At 40.6% G+C, this 27,223-nt stretch overlaps 2 protein-coding genes and 1 long non-coding RNA gene across 4 annotated transcripts in view; 2 read left to right on the top strand and 1 right to left on the bottom strand.

Annotated features, from left to right (window-relative positions):
- The window catches only part of Sumf1 (sulfatase modifying factor 1), an 86,745-nt gene extending 73,817 nt beyond the window's left edge, over nucleotides 1-12,928 (top strand). For both annotated transcript variants that reach the window (XM_071605919.1, XM_027931912.2), the window contains 2 exons: nucleotides 1,431-1,490; nucleotides 11,837-12,928. In XM_071605919.1, the coding sequence (XP_071462020.1) occupies nucleotides 1,431-1,490; nucleotides 11,837-11,947 (171 nt within the window). In that variant the 3' untranslated portion in view covers nucleotides 11,948-12,928. The remainder of the gene's footprint in view (nucleotides 1-1,430; nucleotides 1,491-11,836) is intronic.
- Nucleotides 1-27,223, bottom strand: part of LOC114089957 (histone-lysine N-methyltransferase SETMAR) — a 69,081-nt gene that overhangs the window by 25,965 nt on the left and 15,893 nt on the right. The window lies entirely within an intron of this gene.
- LOC114089954 (uncharacterized) lies at nucleotides 14,057-21,122 on the top strand. The gene is made up of 4 exons (XR_003582277.2): nucleotides 14,057-14,365; nucleotides 14,506-14,605; nucleotides 16,568-16,672; nucleotides 18,035-21,122. It is a non-coding gene; the product is annotated as an uncharacterized lncRNA (long non-coding RNA).

The raw sequence follows: 27,223 nt of genomic DNA, 5'->3' as shown, positions 1-27,223 counted from the left end.
CTACGTCAGCCATACTTGGAGAAAATGTGGTTCTTGTAACTTTTGCCACTTATGCAATGGCCCTTGACAATAGGTTGTTGACAAGAAATAGGGAGATCAAGACAGGAAGAGGGTTGTCCAGCTTCTCTTGTTTTCAATAAACAGAACAGAAGGCTGTGCTATTAGTTGTCTTTTTGAAGATCAAAGCAAAAGCAAAGATATCCTTACCCCAGCCTGCTCCCCTGAGGGGCTCTGGCTCAGGAGCTTGTTGGTACTTCTCAGATGTCCTTTGCACAGCTTTCCTGGTGCTGAGGCGTTTAATCTGGCAGTGGAAGCTGCCGGATCTTCATTTGCCTTGCCCTGTTATCAGACGCTCTTTCTAGAATCTGGATCCTAATTTAGTGATAGTCACTTCTCCTTCTTGCCTCCTTTTACGCTGTCCCCAATTTGCTTCAGTTTGGGTTGCTAACTGGGAGCAAGGCAGAGTGATTGGGAGCATGGACCCTGGAGCAGGGTTGTCTGGGTGTGAATCCCACTCTGCCACTTACCTAACCTACCTGCAGAGTGGTTGTGGGGCCACGTGAGTTAATATTTGCAAAGTGCTCAGAACTGTGCCTCATTCAGAGTTGACACTCTACAAATCTATTTTTTAAAGATACTATATTCTTTATTTTTGATTATGTTATGTGGCTGTATATAGTTGTCAAAACTCATTGATACTGTGTTTTAAAAGGAGTGATTTTAACTGGGTGTGTTGGTGTATGCCTGTAATCCCAGTGATTTGGTGTAGGCTGAGGCAGCAGGATCACAAGTTCAAGACTAGCCTCAGCAATTTAGCAAGGCTATAAGCAACTTAGTGAGACCCTATCTGAAAATAAAAATAAAAAGGCCTGGGGTTGTGGCTCAGTAGTTAAGTGCCCCTGGGTTCAATCTCTGGTCTAAAAAAAAAAAAAAGTGTTTTTTACTCTTTATAAGTTAGGCCTCAATAATAAAAAATTTATTAAATTGGCAATGGGTTTATTGGGTATTGCAGAGTGGAATTATAACAACATATAATGCAAAAAATCTTGCCTTCTGGTTGAACAAACCAATTATAATGCAGGATAAATTTGCATGTCAGTATTGAGAAGGCAAGAGATGTTTCCAAAGGGCTTTGTATCCAGGCATCTAGGCTAGAAATGGGATTAGAGAGGGGATTGCTCCCTATAGTCACAAAGACTTCTCAAAGAGTGGGAACTTGACATGCAATTTAGAAGACAGTGGGAGGGCATTTGGGATTGTGAGCATTTGGGAAGGTGCGAGGATACAGGTGCAATGCCCAGGTAGAAATAAATGCATATGAAGAGTTGAAGTAAACTCAAGATGGCCAGATGAACCCAAATGGACTCTCCACTGTGTGAGGGGCACCCATGTTGTCTGGACTAACGGAGTTTTTTTCTCTTTATCCTTAGAAAGGCCCTCCTTCTGGGAAAGACCGAGTGAAGAAAGGTGGTTCCTACATGTGCCATAAGGTAAGTATGTCACTAAGTTTTGTTTTGGCAGTTTATGGATCCATTATAGAAATAGCCCCAAACTCACTTCTGCTCATACATACCTATCTCCACTGAAACCAGAACACAAGTAGGAGAGTTGTGTCAAGTTTGGTCACAGGCATGGAGAGAAGTGGCAGAAGCAGAGGTAGAGGTTTTGAGTGCCTATTAACCAAATTCTATAGGAGGCCTTTGATGTCTCACGTGTCAAGGTGGGCTTAGTATATTTTCTCACCTGCAAGTTCTACAACTACATCCTTAATATTTGAGCCTTCTATAAATTTCTCTGATAAGATTTGGGTGAGAGTTTTAAGTGGGTGGTGTTCGAGGTATACCAGAATGGAAGCACTCCAGATGTAAAGATGTGCCTTGTGAGATAAGTGTCATTCTGTCATTTTGTTTGAGAGCACATCTGCTGGTTGGGCTTAATTTCATAGTCCAAGCTGACAGTTCTTGGTTAGTCTGAGTGACTTTGTGTTTTCTTGGGTAAACTCGGTGAAGCATTTTGAAATTGAATCCTATCTCCTCCCTTTTTTCTTCAAGTCATAGAATTTTAGCTTCTATCTCTGTCCCTATAAGAAGATGGTTATTGCTAAGAAGCTTTGCACAGTAAGTTACTCAAGACAGGCTGTTAGAGACTTAAAACTAAGTATAATGGCTCTAAATTAAGTTACTAATTTGATAATGGAAGCACTAGCAAACTTTGCCCTGAAGTCTTAGTGCTCAAACTTTATTTCACTTTGGAATCACCTGAGATCTATTAAAAAGTGATGATGCCTGCCCCCAACCCCACAGACCCCGTCTAATTTGATTTTTCTGGGGTGTTACATGGATATCAGGATTTTTTAAAGCTTTCTAGGCATTGAAAATCTACAGTGAAGGTTGGGAACTGCTGTCCTAAAGAGAATCTATCTAGATTATGTACAGGTGTGAGTTTGCAGTAAATGTGCCTTCTGCATTTTAACTTAGAATTTTTTTTAATATTTATTTTTTAGTTTTTTAGGTGGACACAATATCTTTATTTTATTTTTTATATAGTGCTGAGAATCAAACCTAGTGCCTCATGCATGCTAGGCAAGTACACTACCACTTGAGTCACATCCCCAGCCCATAACTTAGAATTTTAATCCATTGATTCAGGTGGAAGTTCATAGAATTGACTTCAATATATTATTTACACCTACAATTATAACAAGAAGCAGACATTTTTAGCTTCATAAAAGCCTTTTTATTTTATTTGTTTATTTATTTTTGAGATAGATGTTCCTCTATATAGCCCAGGCTGGCCTCAAATTTCTGGGCTCAAGTGATCCTCCTGCCTTAGCCTTCTGAATAGCTGGGTCTATCGGTGTGTCCACCTTAAAATCCTGTTTTTAATTTAAAATTAAAAGCATCACCACATGTGTTCTAATATATTTATTTGTTCATATACATATCACAGTCTTTAGTTCCATATTGTTTATCTTATTAAAATTGTTACTACAAGTATATTTCAGTCTTCTTGTTGGGGAATCAGACTTTCATGGAAAATAGGTGAATGTCTCTTTGTAGTCTTAAAACCCGAAAACCACCAGTTATGTCTCTGACATCTGGCACTTTTCTTAATTGAGAGTCTATTTAATCTGAATAATTAGGAACCAGATTATTCTATCAAGAATCAGTAGGGAAGATTAAGATTATAAAACAAGCAAACATTTTAAATAAGTAAAGAACAGTAAAATATATCAGTTCCATGTTCTTCCACTGAATTACATCCCCAGCCCCCCAGTTGACTTTTAAAAATATCTTTTAACTTAATATATACTTTTATAAAATGTACTTATGTGGTATAACTGTTTTTTGTGTATTCATCTTGAGTTCTCCTCAACCTTGCTAAACTCTGTTAGTTCTAGTAATGTTTTTATGGATTTTATTAGATTTTTTACAAAAGCGATCATATGATTAGTGAATAGACAGTTTTCATTTTTAATCTGGATGCCTATTATAATTTTTTCTTGTATATTACATCATCTAGAATTTCCAGGATAATATTGAATAGATATGGTAAAGCAGACATTTATACACATCTCATTCTTGATCTTGGGAAATAAATTTCAGTTTTTTTTTTTTAAATAAGGCATGGTATTAGCTCCAGTTTTTTCATGATGTTCTTTATTGGAGTGAGAATGCTTGTTTCTATACCTAGTTTATTTGTGTTGTTTTGTTTTTGTTTTAAATTAGCAATAGATGTGAATTAGCAATGGATGCTTTTTCTGCATCTATTGAGGTAACTGTCTGGGCTTTTCATTATGTTAATATGATGACTTATACTAACTGATTTTTACTTATTAAACTCTACTTACATTCCTAGGATACATCCCACTTTGTCATGGTGTGTTATCCTTTTTACGTAGTTTGGACTCAGTTTGCTAACATGTTGACCATTTTTGCATCTAGTTTGTGGTTTGTATAGGTCTATTGTTTTCTTCTGATATCCTTATCTGGTTTTAGTACAAGGAATTGCTGTGTTCATAGAGTGAATGAACTCTTTTAATTTTCAGAAAGAGTTCATATAAAATAATATTTTTTCTTCTTGAAATGTTTGATGAAATTCCCCAGTGAAGATATTTGGGCTTGGAGTTGTGTATCAGTCTTTTTTTTTTTTTTTTTTTCATTATGATAATGAAATACCTGAGGCAGACTAACTTTTAAAGAAAAGATGTTTATTTTGCTTTATGGTTCTGGAGGTCCAAGGTCAAGGGGCCATATCTGGTGAAGGCCTTCTTACTGGCCCAGTTCTGAGTGGTGCAGGGCATCCAAAGGCAAGATATGGGGGTCTGTATGTGGGGCATATATGTGTGTGTGCTGGTCTTTCTCCTCCTTCTTATAAAACCCCCAAGATTTAAACATGAGGTCTTTACCTAATGACATTATCTAATCCTAATCACTCTCAAAGGCCCCACCTCTAAATACTAGTGGGGTTACATTTCCATCTTCTTAATACCTTACAATGGGGATTAAATTTCAACACATGAAGTCTTGAGGGACACTGAAACCACGTTCAAACCATAACAAGTTGTTACTATAAATTTAATTTATTTAATAGATGGGTTATATAGGGTGTTTCTACTCAATTAAGTTCTGATAAGTTGTAACTGTAAAGAAATTTGTCCATTTTATTCAAGTTATTGAATTAATTGGCACAATATGCCTTTTAATTGTGGTATTTAGGTCAGTTATATTTATTGTGATTATTGATATGGGTGATTTAAATGCGCTTTCTTGATATTTGTTTTTCTCTTTGTCTCATCTGTTTTTTGTTACTTTTTTTGTTCTTGTTTGTCTTTTTTGGGGCTAATTAATTTGTATCACTCTCCTTTGATTTATTATCTAGAAGTCTTTGTTTAAAATTAGTGGTAAGCCAGGTGTGATCTGTAATCCCAGTGGCTTGGGAGGTTGAGGCAGGAGGTGCACAAATTTAAAGCTAGCCTCAGCAACTTAGCAAGACTCTAAGCAACATAGCAAGACCCTGTCTCAAAATAAAATATAAAAAGGGCTGGGGATGTGGCTCAATGGTTAAGTGCCCCTAGGTTCAGTCCCAGTACCAAAAATAAATAAATTAAATAAAAATAGTGGTGGATTTAAAGTTTTTATTTATATAACTTAAACTTTTCTTAGTCCACCTGAAGTGTAAGTTTTAATTTAGTCAGGCTCAGAGTGATGGGAGTATCCTCAGAAGAAGAGAATAGAGAATAACAAAACTTATTGGAATCACAGCCTTTTCCAGAGAAAAATGGCAATACCATGATCTTGGCCAGTAAATCGTACATAATATAGGTTTTTGTGGTTATTTCAATGAATTTAGGAAAACAGCAGTGTTAGCCTTTCTACCAGATTAAGAGTGGCAGCTTTTACAAAATGATTAAGAAGTGAATTATGGAATTAGATCTGGGTTGGAGATCCACAATGGTTGCTTGCTAGGTATGTGACCTCGGGCAAATTCCAATCTTCTGTTTTCATATTTGGAAGAGGCATATTATAATCACCGTCACTCTGAGGTTTTATGAGGAATAAATGGGACAGCATATCTAAGTACTTGGTAAAAGTTTAGTAATGTTTAGTGCCAGAGGAAACCAAACACATGCTGGGAAGTGGGTTGGCAGAGCTCCTTCTGCAGAAGGGTGCCCTCCCAAGGGGAAACCAGGGAGCAAGCACGCCTGCGCAAGCAGTCCACCAGGGTTTACCCTAATAAGGTACTGCCCCTTGCTCCTGATAGGAAGAGTTTGGGGGTACAGAATACACAATTAGCCAACTTTAAAATTGGGGTGGGCATGGACCAGGGCCTAGTTGTGATTAGGTACCTGTTAGAGAATTTTTTAAATGGTTCCATTCTGATCACATGATTCCCTAATTTAAGATGGCTCCATCTGACATTTCCCTAACTTAAGATGACTCCATTATACACGGGAAACAGTAAATATGACTTTGTTGCATTGCAGGTTTAACTTTGATAAAAAAGAAAACATAAATCTTAACAGTCTTAGCTACTTGGGAGGCTGAAGCAGGAGTATCTCAAGTTTAAGCCCAGCCTAGGCAATTTAGTGAGACCCTGTGTTGAATTAAAAAACAAAGAGGGTTGAGGATTCAGTTCAGTGGTAGAGTGGTTGCCCTCCATGTTCAAGACCTTGGGTTCAGTCTCCAGTAAACACACACACGCACGCACACACACGTTACTCCTCTCATCTTTATCCTGAATCATTATCTTTATTATAATTAAATTGTTTTACCTCTTCTGTTTTGAAGAAGGAACCAAAACCAAACTCCTAAATAGTTAGAATTCTAGAAATATTGTCATGACATAGCGGACAAATCAATAAAAGAAAGGAATTCAATAAGAAGGAAGAAAAATATAATTTACTTTTTATTATTACCTTGCTTAGAGCCAGGCTCTGTGATGGGCTTCTAATCCCAGCTGCTTGACTGGGACTCAAGGCCAGCTTGGGCAACATAGTCTCAAAAAGCAAAGCAAAAGAGAAAGAGGGGAAAAATTACCTTTCACAGAAGATAGCTTACTTTTGATCCTGGGCCACAGCTAGTTTGCCTGGGAAAGTGAACTCTGATGACCTCCATAACTTTCTGAAAATCTGTCTAAAGTACAACTTTAGTGAGGAGATGAGGGCATAGAAGCCGTGATACAGCAGAATGTGAGTTAGGAGCAGAGGTGGGGATGGGATACAGTTGGCTAGAATCCTGGATCCATGCTTGTGAAGCAGTGTGACCATAGGGGGACACTGTTAACATCTCAACCTCCATTTTTCCTCTTGTATATAATGCAGATACAAATAATTCCTTCCTCATAGGATCATTGAGAGGATTAATTGAGTGAATACATTTGAGGTTATTAGAACAGTTTTCATAGTAGGTATTTGAGAAATACTAGTTTTGTGATTGTTGGTGGTGTTAGATTGAACCTCCGGGGTCTTCAGAGCAGTCCATGAGGAAATGCTTACCCACCCACCCACCCACCAAGATGGTGAGCAAAGGAGCTGGTCTGGTGTCAATTAGAAGAGCTGTAGGTGGGAAATCCAGAGACCTGGGTGGTGGGGCATGGTTCCCTAGAAGGTTTTATTCCAGACGTGCTGCAATTACCTTAAAAATAACCTTTCCCTCCTAAGAGCAATATTCTGGTCCCACTTGACTGCAGAGCCCCAAGGCTGCTAAGTCATTATCTTAAAGGGATTGATTTTCTGAGTCCCGGGTCAAATTCTTAGCACAGATATGGAGATCAATTTCACAGAGTAATTAGCTATTTTGATGAAATGGGGCTGAAACAGGCCCTTCCTACTACTCCTGTTCTTAATTAATAGAATGACCCATTTTTCAGCCACATTTTAAAAGTGAAAGTGCTAAAAGTAGAGTTAGGAAAAACAAGAAAGAGCAGTGAGGGCATTTATAATCAGGCCATTTACTCTTCTAATTGTCTGCTCTATTAGTTGCTTGTTATTAACATTTAAAATGAGCAGCGTATTAATAAATATTTGCAGAGTGAATGAGTGCATTTGAAATGGAATGATGGTGGGAATTGACTCTTCACAGGTAATGAACCTGGGCTCTCAAGGTTTATTGCAGTGAGACTTGTTTTTAGGATTAAGTTCGTTACTGTCCTTTTTTTAAGCTTTTCTTTGTATTAGCAAAAATTTTTTTGCATAAACATGAGAAAATGAATATAAAGATAAAAGTGAAAATAACAAAAATCATCCATCTTCTTCCTAAAGAAATCTATTGATAGTTTTCTACTATTGATGGTATTCTTTTCTTTTTATTTTTGTAATGGGAATTGAACCCACGGGTGCCTAACCACTGAGCCATATCCCGAGCCATTTTTATTTTTCATTTTGAGACAGGGTCTTGCTAAGTTGCTTAGGGCTTTGTTAAGTTGCTGAGGCTGGCTTCGAACTTTCGATTCTCCTGCCTCAGCCTTCAGAGCCTCTGGGATCACAGGTGTGTGCCACTGTGCCCTGCCATTTGATGGTTTTCTGTCAAACTTTTTATGTACTTTTTTTTTTTTTTAAATAATAAGCCAACTTGGCCTTTTTCATTTATTTATTTATTTTAGTTTTCGGCAGACACAACATCTTTGTTTGTATGTGGTGCTGAGGATCGAACCCGGGCCGCACGCATGCCAGGCCAGCGCGCTACTGCTTGAGCCACATCCCCAGCCCTATGTACTTTTTTTTTTTTTAAAAAAGAAGGAATTATTTTTCCTTCAAATATGGCCATGGTAGAAGTTTTTTTTTTTTTATCTATCACAGATTTCTTTTTTTCTTCCGCACGGCTGGAAAATCTTTCTCAACACAGTGCTCTGGATGAGTACTAATAGTTCTTCAAAGTTCTCAAATCTTGGATTTTGTAGTACATGGAAATAGACCCATTCAACAGAAATCACAGTCTTATATCATAGCATTGGAGATACCACTCAGCTTTGCCATTGATGGAAAAATAAAACTTTCCCACAGTCAAACACAGTATCTCTAAGGGCTGACGAAGAAAAGCTGGCCAGTGCTTCCCTTGTCTTAGCGAGGAGGAGGTGACCCAAGAAGTCAGATAAGACAAGCAAAGTGAGTTTGTGTGATCAAGAGTGTTAGTAACAGTTATAAGGACTTCATTTGCCTAGTGCTTTACATGATTTTGTAAAGGTAAAGGTGAGGTGTGTTAACAATTCTGGAAATAGCTCCATTTTATCAGTGAGGGAACCGATCCTGAAAGGCTCTGCCTAAGGTTAAATATTAAGGAGCTTTGGATTTTGCCCCTGCTGATGAGTAAATCAGCAAAATATAAGTTCACCACAGTTTTCATTTCTACCAAGTCCAAACTCCTCTCTGTGCTGAGAGTAGTGTAAGGTGACTCTGTCCTTTTTATCCACCTGCATTTCCTGCCTCTTATCATTACCTATCTTTGTACCAGTCATGGCTATCCCCATTCTCCAAGCCTTTGGGCAACTCAGCTCACATGCCACAGCCTCAGCACTCTTTCCAGAACACCAGGTCAAGCTGCCCCCGTCACTCTCAGTCCTCTCTCCCTGTTTCTCTTTCTTTCTTTTTAGTTCAAGATGGACACAATACCTTTATTTTATTTATTTATTTTTATGTGGTGCTGAGGATCAAACCCAATGCCTCACACGGGCGAGGCAAGTGCTCTACCACTGAGCCACAGCCCAGCCTCCGCCTCACTTTCTTCAGAGATGACATCTGCCAGAAATAGTCTTTGGTTTATCAGTGTTTTATTGTCCAGCCACTCCCTGTGGAAGGTCCCTGATAACAGGTATCTTGTTTGTCTTACTCTGATTATATGCCTCATGCCTAAAATAGCATCCAGCATATTAGAAGCTGTCATATATTTAATGAATAAATAAAGCATGCTGTGACTTGGCCAGGTTATGGTCTTGCTGTCATCTTCTTAATTTGCCTGACATTTTTCGTTTTCATGCTTCTGACGTCATTGTTGATTCCACTTACTCTTTCTTCCTTCCTCCTTTCTAAATCCTATAAATCAGGGCCACTCACAGTGTGCCCCATGAGGAAGCTTGTTACAAACGCAGATTCTTGGGCCCCACACCAGACTTAGGAAATCAGAATCTCCTGGTGTGTGGCGTAGGAACCTCTATGTTAAACGAGTGCTCTGGGCTGTTCTTGTGTGTCCCAAAGTCAGAAAACTGTTGCTGCAATCATATATGTCCCACCTCGGTCAAGTACTGCCTTCCACAAAATATTGTAGTATTGCCTCTCCTGACTTCTGCAAGGCCAGTTCTTTCACCTCTGTGATGAGGTGGTGTAACCCGAGCGTGTTTGGTAGCTGTTTGATGTGTGCTCTTTGTTTCCTAACCAGCCTGTGCCCTCTAGGAGACTGGACTGGGCCTTGGCTTGGATCTCATCTCTCGGTGCATACAGTAGGCGATCAGGAAATGCTGGATTGTTTCTCAACACATGTGACACAGTCACGGGGAAGGAATGTCAGAGTTGACTGCCTGCCTGTCTCCCCTGGAACTTGATCCTTGACGCAGTGTGGCTGCTGGCACCCTGGGGTATCTGTGGGAGCTGTTGTGTCCCCGCAGCCCATGGGTAGAGCCCGTGTGGAGTGAGGTTTCTGCTGTGTCCCCTCATGTGGCCACCTCTCAATGTCTGAGAGCTTCCATGCTGCTGGGGTCAAATAGTGATAGATGCCTTTCATTTTTTATTATTTCAAGTACTTTTTAAAATTCATTGTCCCTTTGTCTACCTGAGGTAATATGTCATATTCCTCTCTGGCCACAAAGAACATGAAAAGATTAGTCACTATTGTTTTTCTGTCTCTAGAACAGAAAGCAAATGTCTTTCTTTTTATGGTGGAAGTGCTCTCAATAATTGCTCTGTCAACTTCAGAGATAATTTTTATGAAGATGAGAAGCCTTTGACTTTTGTAAGAGAAGAGAGAATAATAGAGATTTTTTTTTTAACTATGCATGCCGACCTATTTTCCTTTCCATAAATTATCTCTTTTGCATGAGTTCCATGGTTCTTGTGCAGAGTCTTGACCCAGCTGGCAGGGACCCGAGATTGACCCCATCAGCTCAGAATTTGTGCTCATGATGTGCAGGATGGCTAGTTTATTTTTACTGTTATGTTGGATCACAGAACAATCCTAGTTTTATGTCTAGTTATATTTGGAATCGGGGAGCTTTTGAAGTGTTTGTATCAAGTGATCTATCCTCATTCCCTGAATACCTACTGTGTGCTGTCCTGAATGTGTGTGTGTGTGTGTGTGTGGGGGGGGTGTACATTGCAGGACCTGTGTGTTGTATTGTGGGAAAAGAGGGTGGTACCCTTCCTTCCAGGGGTGCAGAATCTTGCTGGGGAGGCAAGCACCCGAGTTGGAATCTTACTTCCTTTGTCAACTCTGTCTTCTTGAATAACTTGTTCAGTGTCTCCAGACTTTGTAATCAAATGAAATAACAGAGGAATACACCCAGCACCTTGCCTGGCATGTACTCGGTGCTCAGTGAGTTTGTGTGTCTTTATGTACTTGTACCTTGCTCTTCACAATTTATACATAAACGAAACACACAGAAAACTGTATCGCTCCATGAGTTACTGTAATTTCAATTTCACAAGGATTTTTTTTAAAGCAATGTTTCCCCACAGCCTTGCTTGTCTGTGTTATTCCTAAGCTTGCTAATTTTTGGCAGTCTGTTGGCTTGTAAGTGATGTTGTCATGTTGTTCTTAATGTTTTCTTGATTGCCATTTGTCTTTATTATTATAATGTCAAAACTAATATATGCATACTATAGGAAATTTGAAACCCCATTGCTCAAATGTAGGGACCTCACATATAGTAGTGTGTTCTAAGTCTTCCAGTTGCCCTACACTTTGGCTTCTGTGTTTATACAGATGGGGGGTCAAACCATATATACTGTTTAGTGTTCTTTTTCATTTAACATCACAGCATGAGAATTGCAGTGTGATTAAATAATTGCATAAGAACACATTTTCAGTGGCTGCTGACTCTCATATCAGTGTGCTATAAGTTACCAAGGGTGTACAGTTTTCTTTTTTTGCTGTTATGAGTAATGATGACACCAGCTTCTTTGTTTGATGTGTGTGTCACAAGGTCAATGACACTGGTGGATGAGGTTAACTGGAGCAGGCTGCCCTTTGCAGAGCATGCCTGGCAAGCATCGTGAGGAAGCTTTGTGGGGAAATCCAGCTGCGGGTGGCATTGCTTGTCCACAGCTGGTGCCTCTGTGTAGTTCAGAGCCCTGAGCCCTAAGTTGAGGGTTCCAGAAGCACTTATGTCACCTCTCCTCTCTGCACAGACCTACTGCTATAGGTATCGCTGTGCCGCGCGGAGCCAGAACACACCCGACAGCTCTGCCTCCAATCTGGGATTCCGCTGTGCTGCCGACCGCTTGCCCACCAGGGACTGACAGCCAAGAGGAGCCTTCCCAAATCCAGGAAGTCAGTTTCTCACCTGCACTCGGCTTCCCTCAGAACTTTGAACAGTCTTGTGCAAAGAATTCCCACCCCGAGATGGAGGTGGGTGACATATCTGCCCAGTGGCCAAAGGAACTGTTTTGCAAGACCAAATCGCTGGCTTGTGTCAGCACATGCGCTTTATAGTGTGGTGCATCTTGACAGATCATCGCTGTATGTTACTCTTGAGAGCCTTTTAAATAAGAGGAAGGGGAGAGCAGGGGCCTTGCACTGGGCTTCTGGAGGCTGTGTCCTACCCTGGCTCCATTACAGGGTTAGATCCCGGGGCCAACAGTGCACGCCTGGGCCTGCGTTTCCTCATGTATTGAAGGAGAGGATGGACAACATCATCTCTGAGGTTCTCAGATTCTGTGAGTGGTATCAGATTCTACCATTACTGCATAGTGAAAATTTATGACAGATTATTTTTTAGCTATTTTTTTCCTGTGTGTGAACCTGGGGTGATACTAATCATGTAAAGTGAGAGTTCTAAGTATTATTTTCAGAAGAGGGTGAGGGGGGTGAGTTGTTTATATTCACACTGCACTTTGTTTTTCCAAGGAAATCGGTGTCTTTTACATTGTTATGATGAATCCCACGTAGACCAACGATGGTATGTTACTGTTCAGTACTCTGAACCAGGAATGTCCATGGGTGACTCTACTGTGCTTTATCTTTTAATATTAAGTGCCTTTGGCTCAGAGGGGCAGTTATAAGCCCTATTAACCCCTCTCCCCAAAGCCTGTGGTGAATGTGAAATATGTATTAAATGGGGAAACCTGTTTAACTCTGTGTATAGAAGAAAGAGACCTTGGATTAACCATATCCAGGGCATGCTGTATTTTGTAACAGAGACCTGGGAAATCCTGGTGGTTATGGAATATCAGATGCTCGAATCATGTTCTGTGTCAAATAAACTGGTGTCCACCACGTCAGAGTTCACTCTCCTTGGTTCCTTTTCTCATTCCCTACTTTCTGTTTTTCTTTAAAGAAACAACTTTGTGATCTTTGTGTATTTTATTTGCTAGAAAACTTTCCCACCTGCATATATTTCTTGCATCATTATATTTATAGTGAGTATATTTTGACTTTTTCTCTTGTTAATAAATATATTTTGACTTCTTCTCTTGTCCATTAGCTAGTTGTTAACTTTGATATATGGGCAGTCGATGACAATTTTTATTCCAAAAAGCAAGGCTGTTCTGCCAGGAGCCATACTATGATCTTACTTCTTAATGCCACTGTAGATAGTGCAAATCCAAGGCCAATGCCTCAGTCGGTCGTCCTGTCAAACCCAGCAGCTGCTTCACTTCCAGGACAGCTCCTTGTCTTAGAGGGATGGCTTCCAACCTCAGGTCCCTGTTGTTAGAACCCATCCAAGTCCCTTAGTCCTAGGGATCCTGGAGAGCTCATCACTTGAAGGAAAAGCTTGTTTTTATGTCAAGTTTTTCAAAAGTAACTCAAGTCACATTCCTAAGTGTTTACATGTGGTTGCTACCTTGTGCATAACCTTGTAAGGCATTGAAACTTTTGTCTTGAACAATCTTGAACAATGTCTGTTTAGCTACATTTGTTGGTCACTTGTTTTGTGGATATAAAGTGTTTCTCTGTGAACTTCCAGGAATCGATGATTAATCCCAGGCAAAAAGAAGAAACAAAGAAACCTTGGTAAAAAGTAGCTAATGTAGGAGTGAAGGTATTTTATTCTCAAAGTCACCACTACGATTGTACAGTTTCTGTTTTTACTTGTTACCTCCCACCTGCATTCATTTCTTACAGTATTATATTTATAGTGAGCATATTTTGACTTCTTGTCTTGTTAATTAATGTTGTGTAGCATAAATATTTTTGGGTGCTTTTGGGCACAGCCTTTTAGAATTGCATGTTTTAGCAGCAGCATAAAAATCAGAGCACATTTACATAAAATCCTAACAAGCCCTTTATTTCAGAACCACAAGTGTAGGTTACCAACTGAAGAGCACCCCGATGACAGCAGTAGTCACTACACTTTATAATACTGATATATGAGCAGACTGATGTTTTTGTCAGTATGATTATTTTGGTTTTAGTGCCATAGAAGTATTCCTGAAGAACCTCATCTCCTGCAAGATTGTGCACAAATAGCATAAGGAAAAAAGAGGGGCAAAGGCAGACCACTCAGAACTTAAGGAACTTCGTTCATTGTGCCAGAGCACTAGCAAAACAATTATCTGAATGAAACCAGCACTTTAATTAAATCTCCACTGGCATTTGCAGCCAGCGTTGTAGCTGGCCAGTCCTTTGCAGCACTACCCTCAAGCCTCCTTCCTCCGCCTCCAAGACATAAGCTCCTGTAGGCATGTGCTCCTCAAGGAGGCTGCTTCCATCAAAAGGTAAAAAAATCTGGGCTTGGGGATTTGGCTCAAGGGAGTATAGGCTCTTTTTTTTTTTTGTACCAGGGAATGAAATTAAGGGCGGTTAGCCTCTGAACCACATCCCCACCCCTTTTTAATTATTCTTTATTTTTGCTTAGGGCCTCGCTGAGTTGCTGAGACTGGCGTCTTACTTGCAATCCTCCTGCCTCAGCCTCCTGAGTTGCTGGGATTGCAGGTGGGCCTCACCATGCCTACCCAGTGAGTATAGACGTGGTTACATGATTTTTTTATTGGGGGGGGGGGCAGTGTCTTAGCATCTTTATCTTCTTTTCAGTCCATCAGAAAGCTTAGCCTGGTGGAAAGTGTTGTAATTCTAGAAGCCACAAAGGTGCAGTGCTTCCAAACAATTTTTAACTTTTTTTCTTAAAAGGTTTTATATATTGCTAAGATTTTCTCTTAAATTACAAGGAAATTGCTCTTAAATTGTGCCTCTTTGTTCCAAAACATTTTTCGGATCATCTGTGATCCAGCCCGACTTCTACATCCTACTGTCCTCCATCTTTAGTTTTCTAGTCACTTAGAAGGGTATTTAAAATTTTTTTTTCTAGTTATTGATAGGCATTTTTATGTGGTGCTGAGGATCAAACCCAGTGCCTCACACTTGGTAGGCAAGTGCTCTACCACTGAGCCACAACCCCAGCCCAGGAGGGTTTTTTTTTGTTGTTGTTGTTTGGAAATTGAACCTAGGGGTGCTTTATTACTGAGCCACATCCTCAGCTCTTTTTATTTTTTGAGACAGTCTCACTGAGTTGCTTTAGGGCCCCATCAAGTTTCCAAAACTGGCCTCAAACTTGCAGTCCTCCTGCCTCAGCCTTCCCCGTAGCTGGAATTATAGGCGTGCGACTATGCCTGGTTTCTTACTTGCATTAAAGAAACACATGTAAAGTGGGTGTAGTGGCACATGCCCATAATCTCAGTGACTCCAGAGAGTGAGGCAGGAGGATCCCCCAAGTCTAAGGCCAGTCTAGGTAATTTATGGAGAACTTGTCTCAAAAAGGATTGGGATTGGGGATATAGCTTAGTGAGCAAGGCCCTGGGTTCAATTCCTAGTACTGCAAAACCAAAACCAAAAAAAAAAAAAAGTTATAGCAGAACAAATCATTTGTTTGATGGGTGAATTTCATTATTGAAAACTTTGGTAGCTCTCATATTAGGTTGGTTTCTAACTCTCATTTCTCACCCCCATGGAAGCATGGAAGGAATCTGAAGCTTGTTCTCCGGTCTGTTTTGGTCCGGAGTCCTGGACAATCTTTCCTTATTTTCAGGGTGTTAGTTGAGTGGGATGTAGGCGTATCTTCCTTCTTGTCTTGTAAACATGATTAGAAGGGGTGGGGGCGGGGGAGATGATGGTGGTGGTAATCAAGAGTGACATTTCCTTCTTGGAAAACATCAAATGGCATAGATGTCTCAAACTTCGCACGGTTCATTCCACAGCTTAGAATAGAATGCAGATCTACATCATTAAAGACATTTCCCTCCTCCCTGTTCCCCACCCCTTTTGGACAAAGCAGTTCAATTGTCCATATGACCCTTCAGGAAAAATAGAAATGGAAAGGAACATTTATTTACGTAAGTGTTGATTGGTGCAAGGGTGTGGGAGAATAGTGTGTTGCTCATTTCTATTTTCCAGGGACTATCTTTCTGATAATTCTGTTGCTAACATAATAAAGTAGTGGCCTTTCATCCATGAGAATTCTAGAATTAGTTCTTTTTAATCACCTTTTCAAAAGAGATCATGTTTTTATCCTGAGTTGTCAAGTTGCAATTTAAAACTTTGTGTGTGTAGTAAATCTGTAGTTGACTTAGCAAAGGGAATATTTTGGGAGAAAAAAATACCTTCAACAGTTTATGGTGCTTTCTGTTCTATAACCTCAGGAATTTTATACAAGGGACCAGTATGGGTTTTCTTTCTTTCTTTTTTTTTTTTTTTTTGTACTGGGGATTGAACCCAAGGGCACTTTACCACTAAGCTACATCCCCAGCCCTTTTTATTTTTTATTTTGAGACAGGGTCTCGCTAAGTTGCTGAGGCTGGCCTTGAACTTGGAATTCATCTACCTTAGCCTCCCAAGCCACTGGGATCAGCCACCGTGTCTGGCATCATTTTAAATATTTAAGGGATATTGTGCTTGTGATTCTTTCTCTTTGCTTCCTTCAACAGATATTAACTTTGCCATGAGTGGTGTGTCTTGTGAGAGAATTGACGTGCAGGCTGGCTCTCAGGAGGCTGAAAGGAGGTGCAGAGCCAGGCAAGAAACGTCACCAGGTAAAGCAGGCTTCGTGGAGTTGCTTGATGATGGGACTCCTGGGAGGAGCAGGATATTAAAAACTCATCAAGTCTTCTGAGTTTTTAATGTTGGCAGCCAATTCAGATTTTAAAAACACTGTGAAAGCTTAATAAATTGCTTCTGTAGCCAGATTCAGCCTGTGGGGTACCAGTTTACAACGTAGGTTATAAAGAGATGATTCATTCCATGGAGCACAGAATCTCGTGTAATGTACAAAAAATAAACAAGAGTAAGGAAGAGGTGGTGATTTTCCAGGGAGCTCATTTTACTAGAAATTTTACAAGACTCTGTTCCCCTGTCCCCGATGGGTGATCTCAACAGAGCCACTCATGACTCATTTTCATTAATGCCAGTGGTTATTACAAAGTTTGCAGATTAATATCAGAAAATAGAAGAAAGGCCAGTTTCTTGATGGTTTCATTTTACTTATGAAAACTTCATTCTCTGTAATACAAACTACCCCCAAAGCAGGCCTCGTTTTTATGGGTTTGCCAGGATTGGTTGTGCTATTAGTGAAATCTGGCCTTTGTTGTTTTTCATGCTTAAAATGCCATGGAAATTATTAACTCCAGGAGCCTCAGCTGGAGCCTTGGCAGCTAGCCAGCACTCCTTCCTTCCTGTGACTCCTGTTTAGACCATTAGGGCAGGAGTTTAATTAATTTTTTGATTAAGCAAAATCGTTACAGACGATATTCAGGTAGGAGATGAAATGAGAAATGCTATTTTCTGAAACTTGTCCTCTTTAGGATTGGAAAGTTCAAGGGATTAGCACCGATGAAGGGTGGAATTTTTCAGCTTCAGATCAGATTCTAATCTGCCCCCAAATGGTAATTGACCCCAAAGTCATCATGGTGAGAATGCCGGTAGGACTTTGGAATTAGTCACAGTTGTCAGGCAACAAGGTGATTCCGTTTCAGAATAATTGAAGTTGGGATAGGATTGCTCTCCCTGCCCTGGATCTGGGCCATGTTTGACAAACCCCTTGTTTTCTTTGCTGAGGGAAATGGAAGACTGATCAGAGGGACTCTCCCCCAACATGTCAGTTTGGCACCTCATCAGGGTAACTTTATACGCTCTGAATTAATGCTTAGGGGAAAAGTAAAACCAGCTAACAGGCCATCAGGGGAAAAGAGATAAGCCTTTCCTTGCCAGGTGGCACTGATAAAAAGTGCACCTACACTTCCTTTGTGCCTGTGGGAAGGCCCCTTGTTGATTGCTTTTTCAAAGTCCACAATTTTTCTCTACTCCAAAACTTGCCAAGTATGATTTTACCTATTTAACTTTAGATGACATAGAAAGGATGCCTTTTAATTTCTTCAGTTGCTTTTTTTTTTGAACAGGCAGTTGGGCATCTTGCAACAAGAGCATTGGTGTGAGGTTGCCTGGAATCGTATCTCGGATGGATTCCATACGTGACCACCTACTTACCTGGGCCACGTTTAGGGAGATAATGTTCTCTAGAGTAAAATGTAATTAATTAATACTTGCCTTAAATTGTTTTGCACAACACACTTGGGTAGGTGCAGGAGTTGACCAGATGAGTCTGGTCAGCTACAGAGATGCAGCCGTCAACAGACAACCAAATGGATTTAGAGCAAAGAAAAAAAAAAAAAAAAAGACTGCACTCGAACGTGTGAATTTGACCCCCATTAAAAAAAATAAAAATAAATGCTGGCATTCAGACCTCTGAGTTTGGAAATCCCCCTATACTACACGGCCTATCCATCCCATAAAATTATCTTCCTAAGGGAAAGTTGGATCTGGTCATTAATATATTGTGAAATTATGAGGCTACTCCTCTTGAATCTACCTCATAACTGATGAAAATGCCATTTGTGGGCATAACAGTGATTAAAAAGAAGGAGAACAGAAAAGGAGGGCAGTGTGTTGGCCATGAGATGTTGATCAGCCTGTGAGATGTTTTCTGTGTTGTTTTCAGAGCTGATTTGCATTTTAGTTTTAGAGAGTACTTGTTCAGGTACTTCTGCCTTGTTTTTTCAATTCTACATTCTCATTTTATTCTTCCCTGGATCCAGATTCTAACTTCATCAGTTACCTGATTTAAACATCAAGATGATGTCTAAAGGACAATAGTTTAGGAGACTGATGGGAATTGGTGTAGTGGGTTTTTTCTAACTTGGCAGTTCTTACAGTGTGGTTTAGGGACTCTGGCCTCCTTTCAGGGGGGTCTGTGCATCAGCATTATTTCTTTAATAATATTTAGATGATGTTACTTACCTTTTTCACTCATATTATCTCATGAATATACAGCGGAATTTTCCAGAGACTACATGGTGTGTAGCCTGAGAGCTCCTGGAATGGGTTTATAAGTTTTTATGTTTAAAAAAATTCCCAGTCTTAATTGTTAATATGTTAGATGTCTCCAAATATAATCCACATTAAAAATGTTCTTCAGAGTATTATAAAGGAATCCTGAGACCCCCAAATTTGATACCCGCCAATCTAGGGAAAAAAACAAGACTAGGTCTTTTCTGGGAGAAAATGACCAGCCCTTCTCCAGCTCTTCAGAGGACAGTGATGAAGAAGTGGGTTCCAGTGACTATAAGAGCAAGTTAAGAAGCTGACTTGGGCTGTCATATTTTTCACAGAGACTGTGATAATGGATCCAGTTTCTCCAAAAGAAAATTCTGTGCATGGCCTACCCTACCTGGTTCTGCAAATGCAATCACTTTGCTATAGGATTCCCAAAAAGTGCTTCACAAAGTATTAGGTACATGTCATGCAAGATTCTTGGAGTGGGGCTGGGGTTGTGGGTCTGTGGTAGAGCGCTTGCCTAGCATATGTGAGGTACTGAGTTTGATCCCCAGCACCACATAAAAAAACTAAATACACAAAATAAAGGTAGTGTGTCCATCTGCATCTACAGATATTTAAAATGGGTGGAGTAGAATTGGTAGAATGCTTGCCTCAAATGTACTGGGTTCAATTCCCAGCCCCATCAAAAAAAAAAAAAATTCTTGGACTATTACAGCCTCCACCCAATGTTACATGGTGGGTTACATGGTGGTGGGACTCTGCATTTATGCCCTTCCAGTGGTGACTGTGTTATAAAGCCAAAAAAGGTCAAAGTGTTTCTTTCTGAAATAGTTTGCTTTTGCATACTGGATCCTGTCTTCATTGTGCTGGAAACTGTTGTCTCCTTGACATCTTCTCTGGTTTACCTTCCAGCTAACAATTTGGGACATCTCTTAGGTGCCAGGCACTGTGCTGGATGCCTTAAGTCCATGATCTGATTTAATACAAAGCACAGTAATAGAGGGAAGTAGTTATTCTTAGTTTGAATTCCCAGTGTACACATAGGAAAGAAAGTAGGACTCTAAGTGTTTGCAGGTGCCTGGGTGACAGGGCTGAATGAGGCAGAATCAGGACTCATGCCATTTTTGTAATTTCTGTCCTGTTGTTTTACTGAATCTGCAGTTTTATTCTGCATGTGGGGTGGGAAGAGATGGGTCAACTAGAGAATTACTAGGACAAGAGATAGCCTCAGGGAGAAAACAAAGGAAAGAGTGAGGAGGTGGAATGGATTAGTGGTTAAGAACATGGGCTCTGGAGCTGGAGTGTCTAGGTTTAAAGTTTTATCCTGCCACTTACAGATTTGTGACTTTGGTCACAAGTTGCTAAGCCTATTTTTTCTTCAGATTTTGAGAATTAAGTGCAAGTACTTCTAGGAAAGGTAGTTGAGGCAGGAGGGTTGAAATAGTTTAGGGTAATTTACACGTGAATCTCTGGCCTGCTTTAAATCCATAGCAAACTCTCAAGGTTGGTGCTTAGTCACACTGCAGCATCTCACTGTGGCCATGAGACATCCAAGTTAGGGCCCCACATTTTCAAAAGAAATGTTTTCATCACATCTTTTTCCCCCTGAAAGTACTACTTTTTTTTTTTTTTTAACTAAAGGATTTGTTTTAGGGGTGGAGTGGGAGAAGGATGAGTATATGGGACACATTCATTCCTGGAAGTAATGACGATCAAATGGTCCATTATCAGCTTATTTGTGCCGGGCTCAAATCTGAGAGGAGTGCAGCTGATGAAGGGCTGAGATCAGGGAGTGGAGGATGGAGTGGAAAGTGTGCTGCATCCTGCTCCATCGGAAAAAGTACGTGGCAGGACATCTCCTGCAAGATTGAGTCCCCGGTCTTTGGGAAAAGATGCTGGAGTTTCTTAGTCGCTTCTCCTAACTCTGCCAGTGGCTTCAACATCCGTCATTGTTTCTTAAAGACAGTTTCAGGGCAGCTTCCAACTGCACATTTGCTTCTGTTCAGGAACATGTGTTGATTTCCAATTCAGCAGGGGGAGCTTTGCTAAGATGCAACCACATTCACAGTGGGAATTTGATATTTATTAATGAAACCTCTGCTTCAGGACATATTAGGCAAGCTACAGGCTGAATCATTGGTTATTGGCTTGTGGGCTTTCAGCCTGGAACAGTCTCTTTGGGAGCCCATTGTTGTGCTGCCATCTGTGGGAATGTTTCTGTGAAATGTCAGTTTAAAGATGTTTTATGTGTAATGTTCCCCCTCTAGTGGCAAGATTGTTTTCTTGATTGTATTTTTGTAGGTTTTGTTTTTTTAAATCAATGATCTCCAAAGTTGGGGGACCTTTTATTTAGGGGAGCTGTGGATTTGGGAGGGTTGGGAGGAGAAGGGAAGAGATACCTAGAATGAATTCTCATCTTTTCACTATTTTCTAAAATTCTTCTACCGCCTTTATTGGTACCAGTGATTGAACCCAAGGGCGCTTAACAACTGAGCCACAACCTCAGCCCTTTTTTAATATTTTATTTAGATACAGGGTCTTGTTGAGTTGTTTAGGGCCTTGCTAAGTAGCTGAGGCTGCTGTGAACACATGGTCCTCCTGTCTCCGCCTCTTGAGCCACTGAGATTATAGGCATGTGCTACTGCACTGGGTTCTACTATCTTTATTAGGAATTAATCCTAAACATCAAGTTTCTTTAGACAAAAGTTTGTATAATTATTTTTAAATTATCAGAACAATAAAATGCATAAAACCAGAAACTAAACAATTTTTTAAAAAAGTAAAGTAGTGTAGGAGTCATTTATCACTTGACTTCTGTTCTTCTCTCAACCCCATGCCAGTAGGTTACTACTATCAATAGTTAGTCCATCTTTCCAGACTTTTTTTCTATGCATTTATAAATATATATAATACATATATTGATATATAGTGAATACTGATGATTTGTAAACATATATACATATAGTCACACATAGAAATCATACATAAATGTGTATATTTTGCATATAGTTTTTATAAAACAAAATCGAACCAGGCCTGGGATATACTCAGTGGGAGGGTGCCTGCTTAGCATGTGTGCTCCCCTGGGTTCAATTTCCAGCATCCTAAAAAACCAAGTCACATACTATGAATATTATTCACTCAATATTTTGTACACCTCATGAAAGTATTATATAGGTGCAGCACATTTTATTTACTTTAAATTTTTGCATTATAGTTGTACATAATGGTGGAATTTTTTGTTACATTTTCAGACATGCACACAATATAACTACATAATTTGGCCAATATCACTTGCCAGCACTTCTCCCCCTCTCTTCCTGTGTCCTACCCTCTGGTCCCCTTCCTCTACTATCTCCCTTTGATTTTCATGTGGTCCCCTCCCAACGTTTCTTTTCCTGTTTCCTCTCTAGCTAGTTGTAGCTCTGGCTGAATTGGGGTTGAAGGGATAGCTCAGTGATTGATCCTGTGCCCAGCTAGAACATATGAGGCACTAGCAAGGAAAAAAAAAATGAGTTAATTTATTTAAGCATTCCCCAATTGATGAATATTTGGCTTATATACAGTTTTCATTGTTAAAATATGTTCCAAGAAACCTCATGGTATCTGTTAGTTAGCCAATTTGTGCAAATATTGCTATGGTATGCAAACACCTGGGAGTCTTAATTACTGTATCAAAGCATATGGTTGCCTTTTTTATTATTATTTTATGGTGCTGGGGATCAAACTCATGGCCTCACATGTGCTACCAGTAGTGTACCACTGAGCTACACCCTCTGCCCCTGTGGGTATTTTAAATAGTGACTGATATTGACAGCCCTCTGAAAAGACAGTAGGAATTTATATTCCCACCACAGGGAATCTGCAGCATTGCAATGGTTCTTTATCTTAAAAGGAATGAGGATAGCTAAGGTAACTCAGCAAAGGGGATATTCTTCTGTGGGGTTCAGAAACAGTTTTTGGGGGAATGAATGAAATCAAACAGGTCCTCATGTGGCCCAGTGCTGCAGCCTGCCTGCTTTCTGTGGCTGACATTCAACCCTAGGCATCAGAGCAGTTCAGTCTTGGTTGCAAATGACTCCAGTCTGCAAAAGTGATTCAGGGTTAATGAAATCAGTCTTCAGGAGTAAACTGCTTCAACTCTTTCTGCCTACAGTTTACAGTGATCTCTTAACTGGCTGAAGTTACTCTTTTGCTTCTCTCCCTGTTGGTTGGTGATCTGGAGCCCCTCACGGGGTTCATAATTCCAACCTTTCCTACATATGGCTTGATTGGTCTCCTTCTGACCTCATATGCCCCAAAGAGGTTTTTTAAAATCTGGTTTGAAAATCTGGGACCTGATATACCTCGTATCAGCTTCTTCCCCTAACCCTCCCTCTTCCCACTCTATGTGATGGTTCTCAGAGCTGGTCCCTGGACCAGGCCTGGCTTGTTGTGTTACAAGTAACTGGGGGAGGTAGGGGAGGGCTGAGGATATAGCTCAGTAGGTAAAGTACTTGTCTTGTATGCAGAAAGCCCTGGGTTCCAGTAAAGTACATGCAGAAAGATGTACTTTCTTGTGCAAGGCTTCCCTCTTGAAAGCTAAGTATACTGTATAAAAACGAGGCCTGGGATTATATAATTTCATATTTCCCTTGTCACTCCTAAGCTGTGGGGACTCTTTGTTTCTTGGGAGCTTTAGTTGAATTATCTGTAAAATGAGGGCTGTGGAGCTCTCCTGTAGGGGAAGGAAAGAAGGGTTGTGAGATGAGGAGACTTGCTCTTGGTGGGCTCTACCGAGTCCATCTTGATGGCCCTGTTACTGGAAACGTCCTTATTTCTCTTCTGAATAACAGAAAACCAGTCAGGAGGAAGGCAAGGCTGGAAGAACGTGCCACCCGCCTTGGCATGGCCCTGATGCAGAGCCTTCATTCATATTCTTTAAGGATCCTTCCGTTCTCGGATTCTGTAAATAGGGCCTAGGGCTGATGTAAACCCTGATGCCAGTCACATATGACTAAGGAGTGATTCTTATTTTATAGTACTTTTGAACAATGAGGACAGAAGGCTTCATCATAGGATTGAATGCAGGACCTTGACAATAGCTGGTATGTGGTGGGCACTTAAATGTGAGCTTATGACCTCAGCTTTTGGCATTTGTTGAATTGAGAACCTGAAGCCAGCCTTCTGGCAACTTCTTGATGCTATACGGACTTTAGGATCTGCTTGACACATGCTTTCTTGGTTGGAACCTGTGGATTTTGCAAAATGAACTTGGAGCTTTCTTGGTTAGAACCTGTGGATCTGTAATATGAATTTGGAGCTTTGGGACTTTTATATCCCTATGAGACTCTCATAATTAAGTTGGGTTTGTGAAAAGGGATAAATGATTTACTAACCTGTAATGTTCCCCAGAGTGGTATTACTTATAAATGAGCAAGGTGAAACTGGAATTGGAGTATTCCTAGTGATTTTTTTCTTAGTTTAAAAAAATAGTGCAAAGAGTACTTATTATATATTTTGTAGCAGTGTCCAGGGAAGAAGGCAAGAAGTTTAACCAGTCACAGAAATATATTGGCAAAAAGAAATATTTAAATGAAAGTAAAAAAAAAATAAAAAGTGTTTAAAATGGAAAATGAATCCATTTGATTTTTGGCCAGTGGGAGATGACTAATGAATACTTGTCATAACTTAACCCATTGCAAATAACAAATGCCCAGGTCTCCCTTGCTTGTAGCTTACAGGTCTTCCAAGATTCTGATATATTTTAAAACCTATTTTTGTCTGATCTAACACTTCGTGTTCTGAAAACACTTTTTGTTCATTTGGTGGAATTTTTTAAAAAGTATATGTGTGTGTGTGTGTGTATCTACCTTTATCTATCTATAAATATATCGTTATCAGAACTAGAGAAATACTCCTAACTCTTAAATCTAAGTTTAAAGCCTGGCATTCCATATTCCTTTTATTTTTTAAATTGGTTTTTTCCATATTCCTTTTAAATCACCAAGATATTCTTCATCTCCCGGGGGCATCATTATTCTAAGCACCTCTGCTTCAGGTGGGAGGCATGCTTGAACTGATCACTGTGTCTGCACTGTTTGATCAGACTGTCCTTTGTGTCATCTCTCTTCTTTTCTCTTTCTTTAATGTTGCCATCACAGTGGCCAGAGCCGTGTCTGAGGTGAACAGATTTGGTGAGATTCTTGTGCACTTTCTGGCAATAGTGCCAGCCCCGGTGTTCTTTTTTCTTTTTGGTGCAACCAGTTCGGAACGAGATGTTTCTTTCATGAACAGTAAATCAGTTTTTGACAGTCAAATATTCAAAGAGGCGTTCCCTGAAGACACGAGAGCATATACATCTCCTTATGTGGGGGGAAAAGTCAATGTGTGTACAGAAAGAACAGAAATGAAGCAATTAAGGAGTTTTTTTTTTTTAACATTTGCAATTTGACTTTTGAGAAGAAAGAATCAAAGTTGTAAATGCTCTGTGTCTGAGGCTGTCATGTCCTACCAGAAGTTTCTCTTCTGTGTTTGGGAAATGCTCAGTTCATCCAGTTACATAAGCAGAATCTGTAGAGCCTTCTTCCACTCAGATATTTTCTTATCCTCCATGTGTAGTGCGTCTGTTGCCGCTTAAATAATTACTGTTTTTCTCCATCTTTAGTAGTTCAAGGTGCTACCTATCTTGGTCAGCTTTTTCACTGTTATGACCCAAAGACCTGACAGGAACAACATGGAGGAGGAAAAGTTCATTTGGGGCTCTTGGTTTCAGAGGTCTCAGTCCATACAGACGCTGGCTCCACAGCTCTGGGCCAGGGGTGAGGCAGAACATCAAGGCGGAAGGGCATGGCACCCAGAAGTAGAGTGCTTCACTCACTAGGGACAAAATATTTACCCCGAAGACACAACCCCAGTACCCACCTCCTCCAGCTACACCCTACCTGCTTACAATTACTACCCAGTTAATCCTTATCATGGATTAATCTCTCATGCTCAAGTCATTTCATCTCTGAAAGTTCTTGCATTGTTCTACACATGAGCTTTTGGGGACACTTCATACCCAAACCACAACACTATCAACTCTTACTGCACTACTCTAAACAGCCTCCTAACTGCTCTACCTGAATCCTCTCTGGCCACTTCCCTCTGCTCCCCCCTGCTCAAGTCCTTCTCCCCACTGTAGCCGTATTTTAAAATATGAATATGGTGATGTCCTCATTCTGCTCAGATTCCTTAGTGGCTCTCCATGTACTCACTGAAGAACATAAGCCATAACATGCGCTCCTAAAAGGATGCCTAGGGCAGCAAGTGGTGAGCTCCATGTGAAGGGGCAGAAATGAGTGGCTGAGCTTTCTGTGCTTCCAGCATGCAGAGCAGTCGAGCTCCAGGGGTGCTCCTCAGCCCAGCATCACCTGGACACTAGCTGGAAATGCACAGTCCCAGGCACCTCCCCATCTACAAAATCAAGGCCTGTGTGAGTCTGGGCCAAGTAGGCTGTTTTAGTAGTAAGCCTCCTGGGAGATTTGGGTGGGGTGTTGTGTGCACTGCCAGATCCCCCTGAAAGATTTCTTCTTGTAACTGCTGAGAGTGCTTCAGCCCTCATAGGCAGCCCTCTTCCAGGGGCAGACTACAGCAGATGGCTGGTCGGTGCAGGAATGTGAAGGCCACACTCCAGGCTACAATATGGAGCAACCCTGAAGGGCCAGCCTCGTTCAGAGCTCCTTGGGGGTAGCCTGAGGTCTTGGATGAGAGTCTACCTCACCCTTGTCCACTCTTCTTCCCTCCGTTCCATTCCACAGGTGTTAGTCCTAGCAGCACCCCATGTTAATATCTTCTGTGCTCCAGTCTTAAGAGTCTGCTTCCCCTGCGGGCCTGTTTAGGAACAGGAGGGCCACCCACATGGGCCAGGTTCTAAAGGAAGGAAGGAGAGACTGGGTAGTAGGAGAGATGGCTGGCTCTCTTGTTGTTTTAGCTGCCTCTTAGCCATGTAAACAAGCCTGGAGATGGAGCTTTAAGAAATTCCAGCAATATCCAAAAAAAAAAAAGACGTCAGAATGAGGAAAACATAGAGTAGTCTGCAAATAAGGCAAAGATAAGTGCAGCACTAAGTAAAGCTACACACACACTGCAAGGCCTCTGAAGGCCAAGTTAAGACACTTGCTCCTTGAAGCTTCCTCCAGAAAGTATCGCTGTTGTCAAGGTTAAGGGCAAGGCTTGGGTGAAGGGCAAGGTGAAGGGCAAGGTGAGGGAAGGCTCATTTTTTCCTCAGA

Source organism: Marmota flaviventris, chromosome 20, assembly GCF_047511675.1.
Source record: "Marmota flaviventris isolate mMarFla1 chromosome 20, mMarFla1.hap1, whole genome shotgun sequence".
Lineage (NCBI taxonomy): Eukaryota > Metazoa > Chordata > Mammalia > Rodentia > Sciuridae > Marmota > Marmota flaviventris.
Note: the sequence above shows the minus strand (reverse complement) of the source record. Positions and strands in the feature narration are given on the sequence as shown.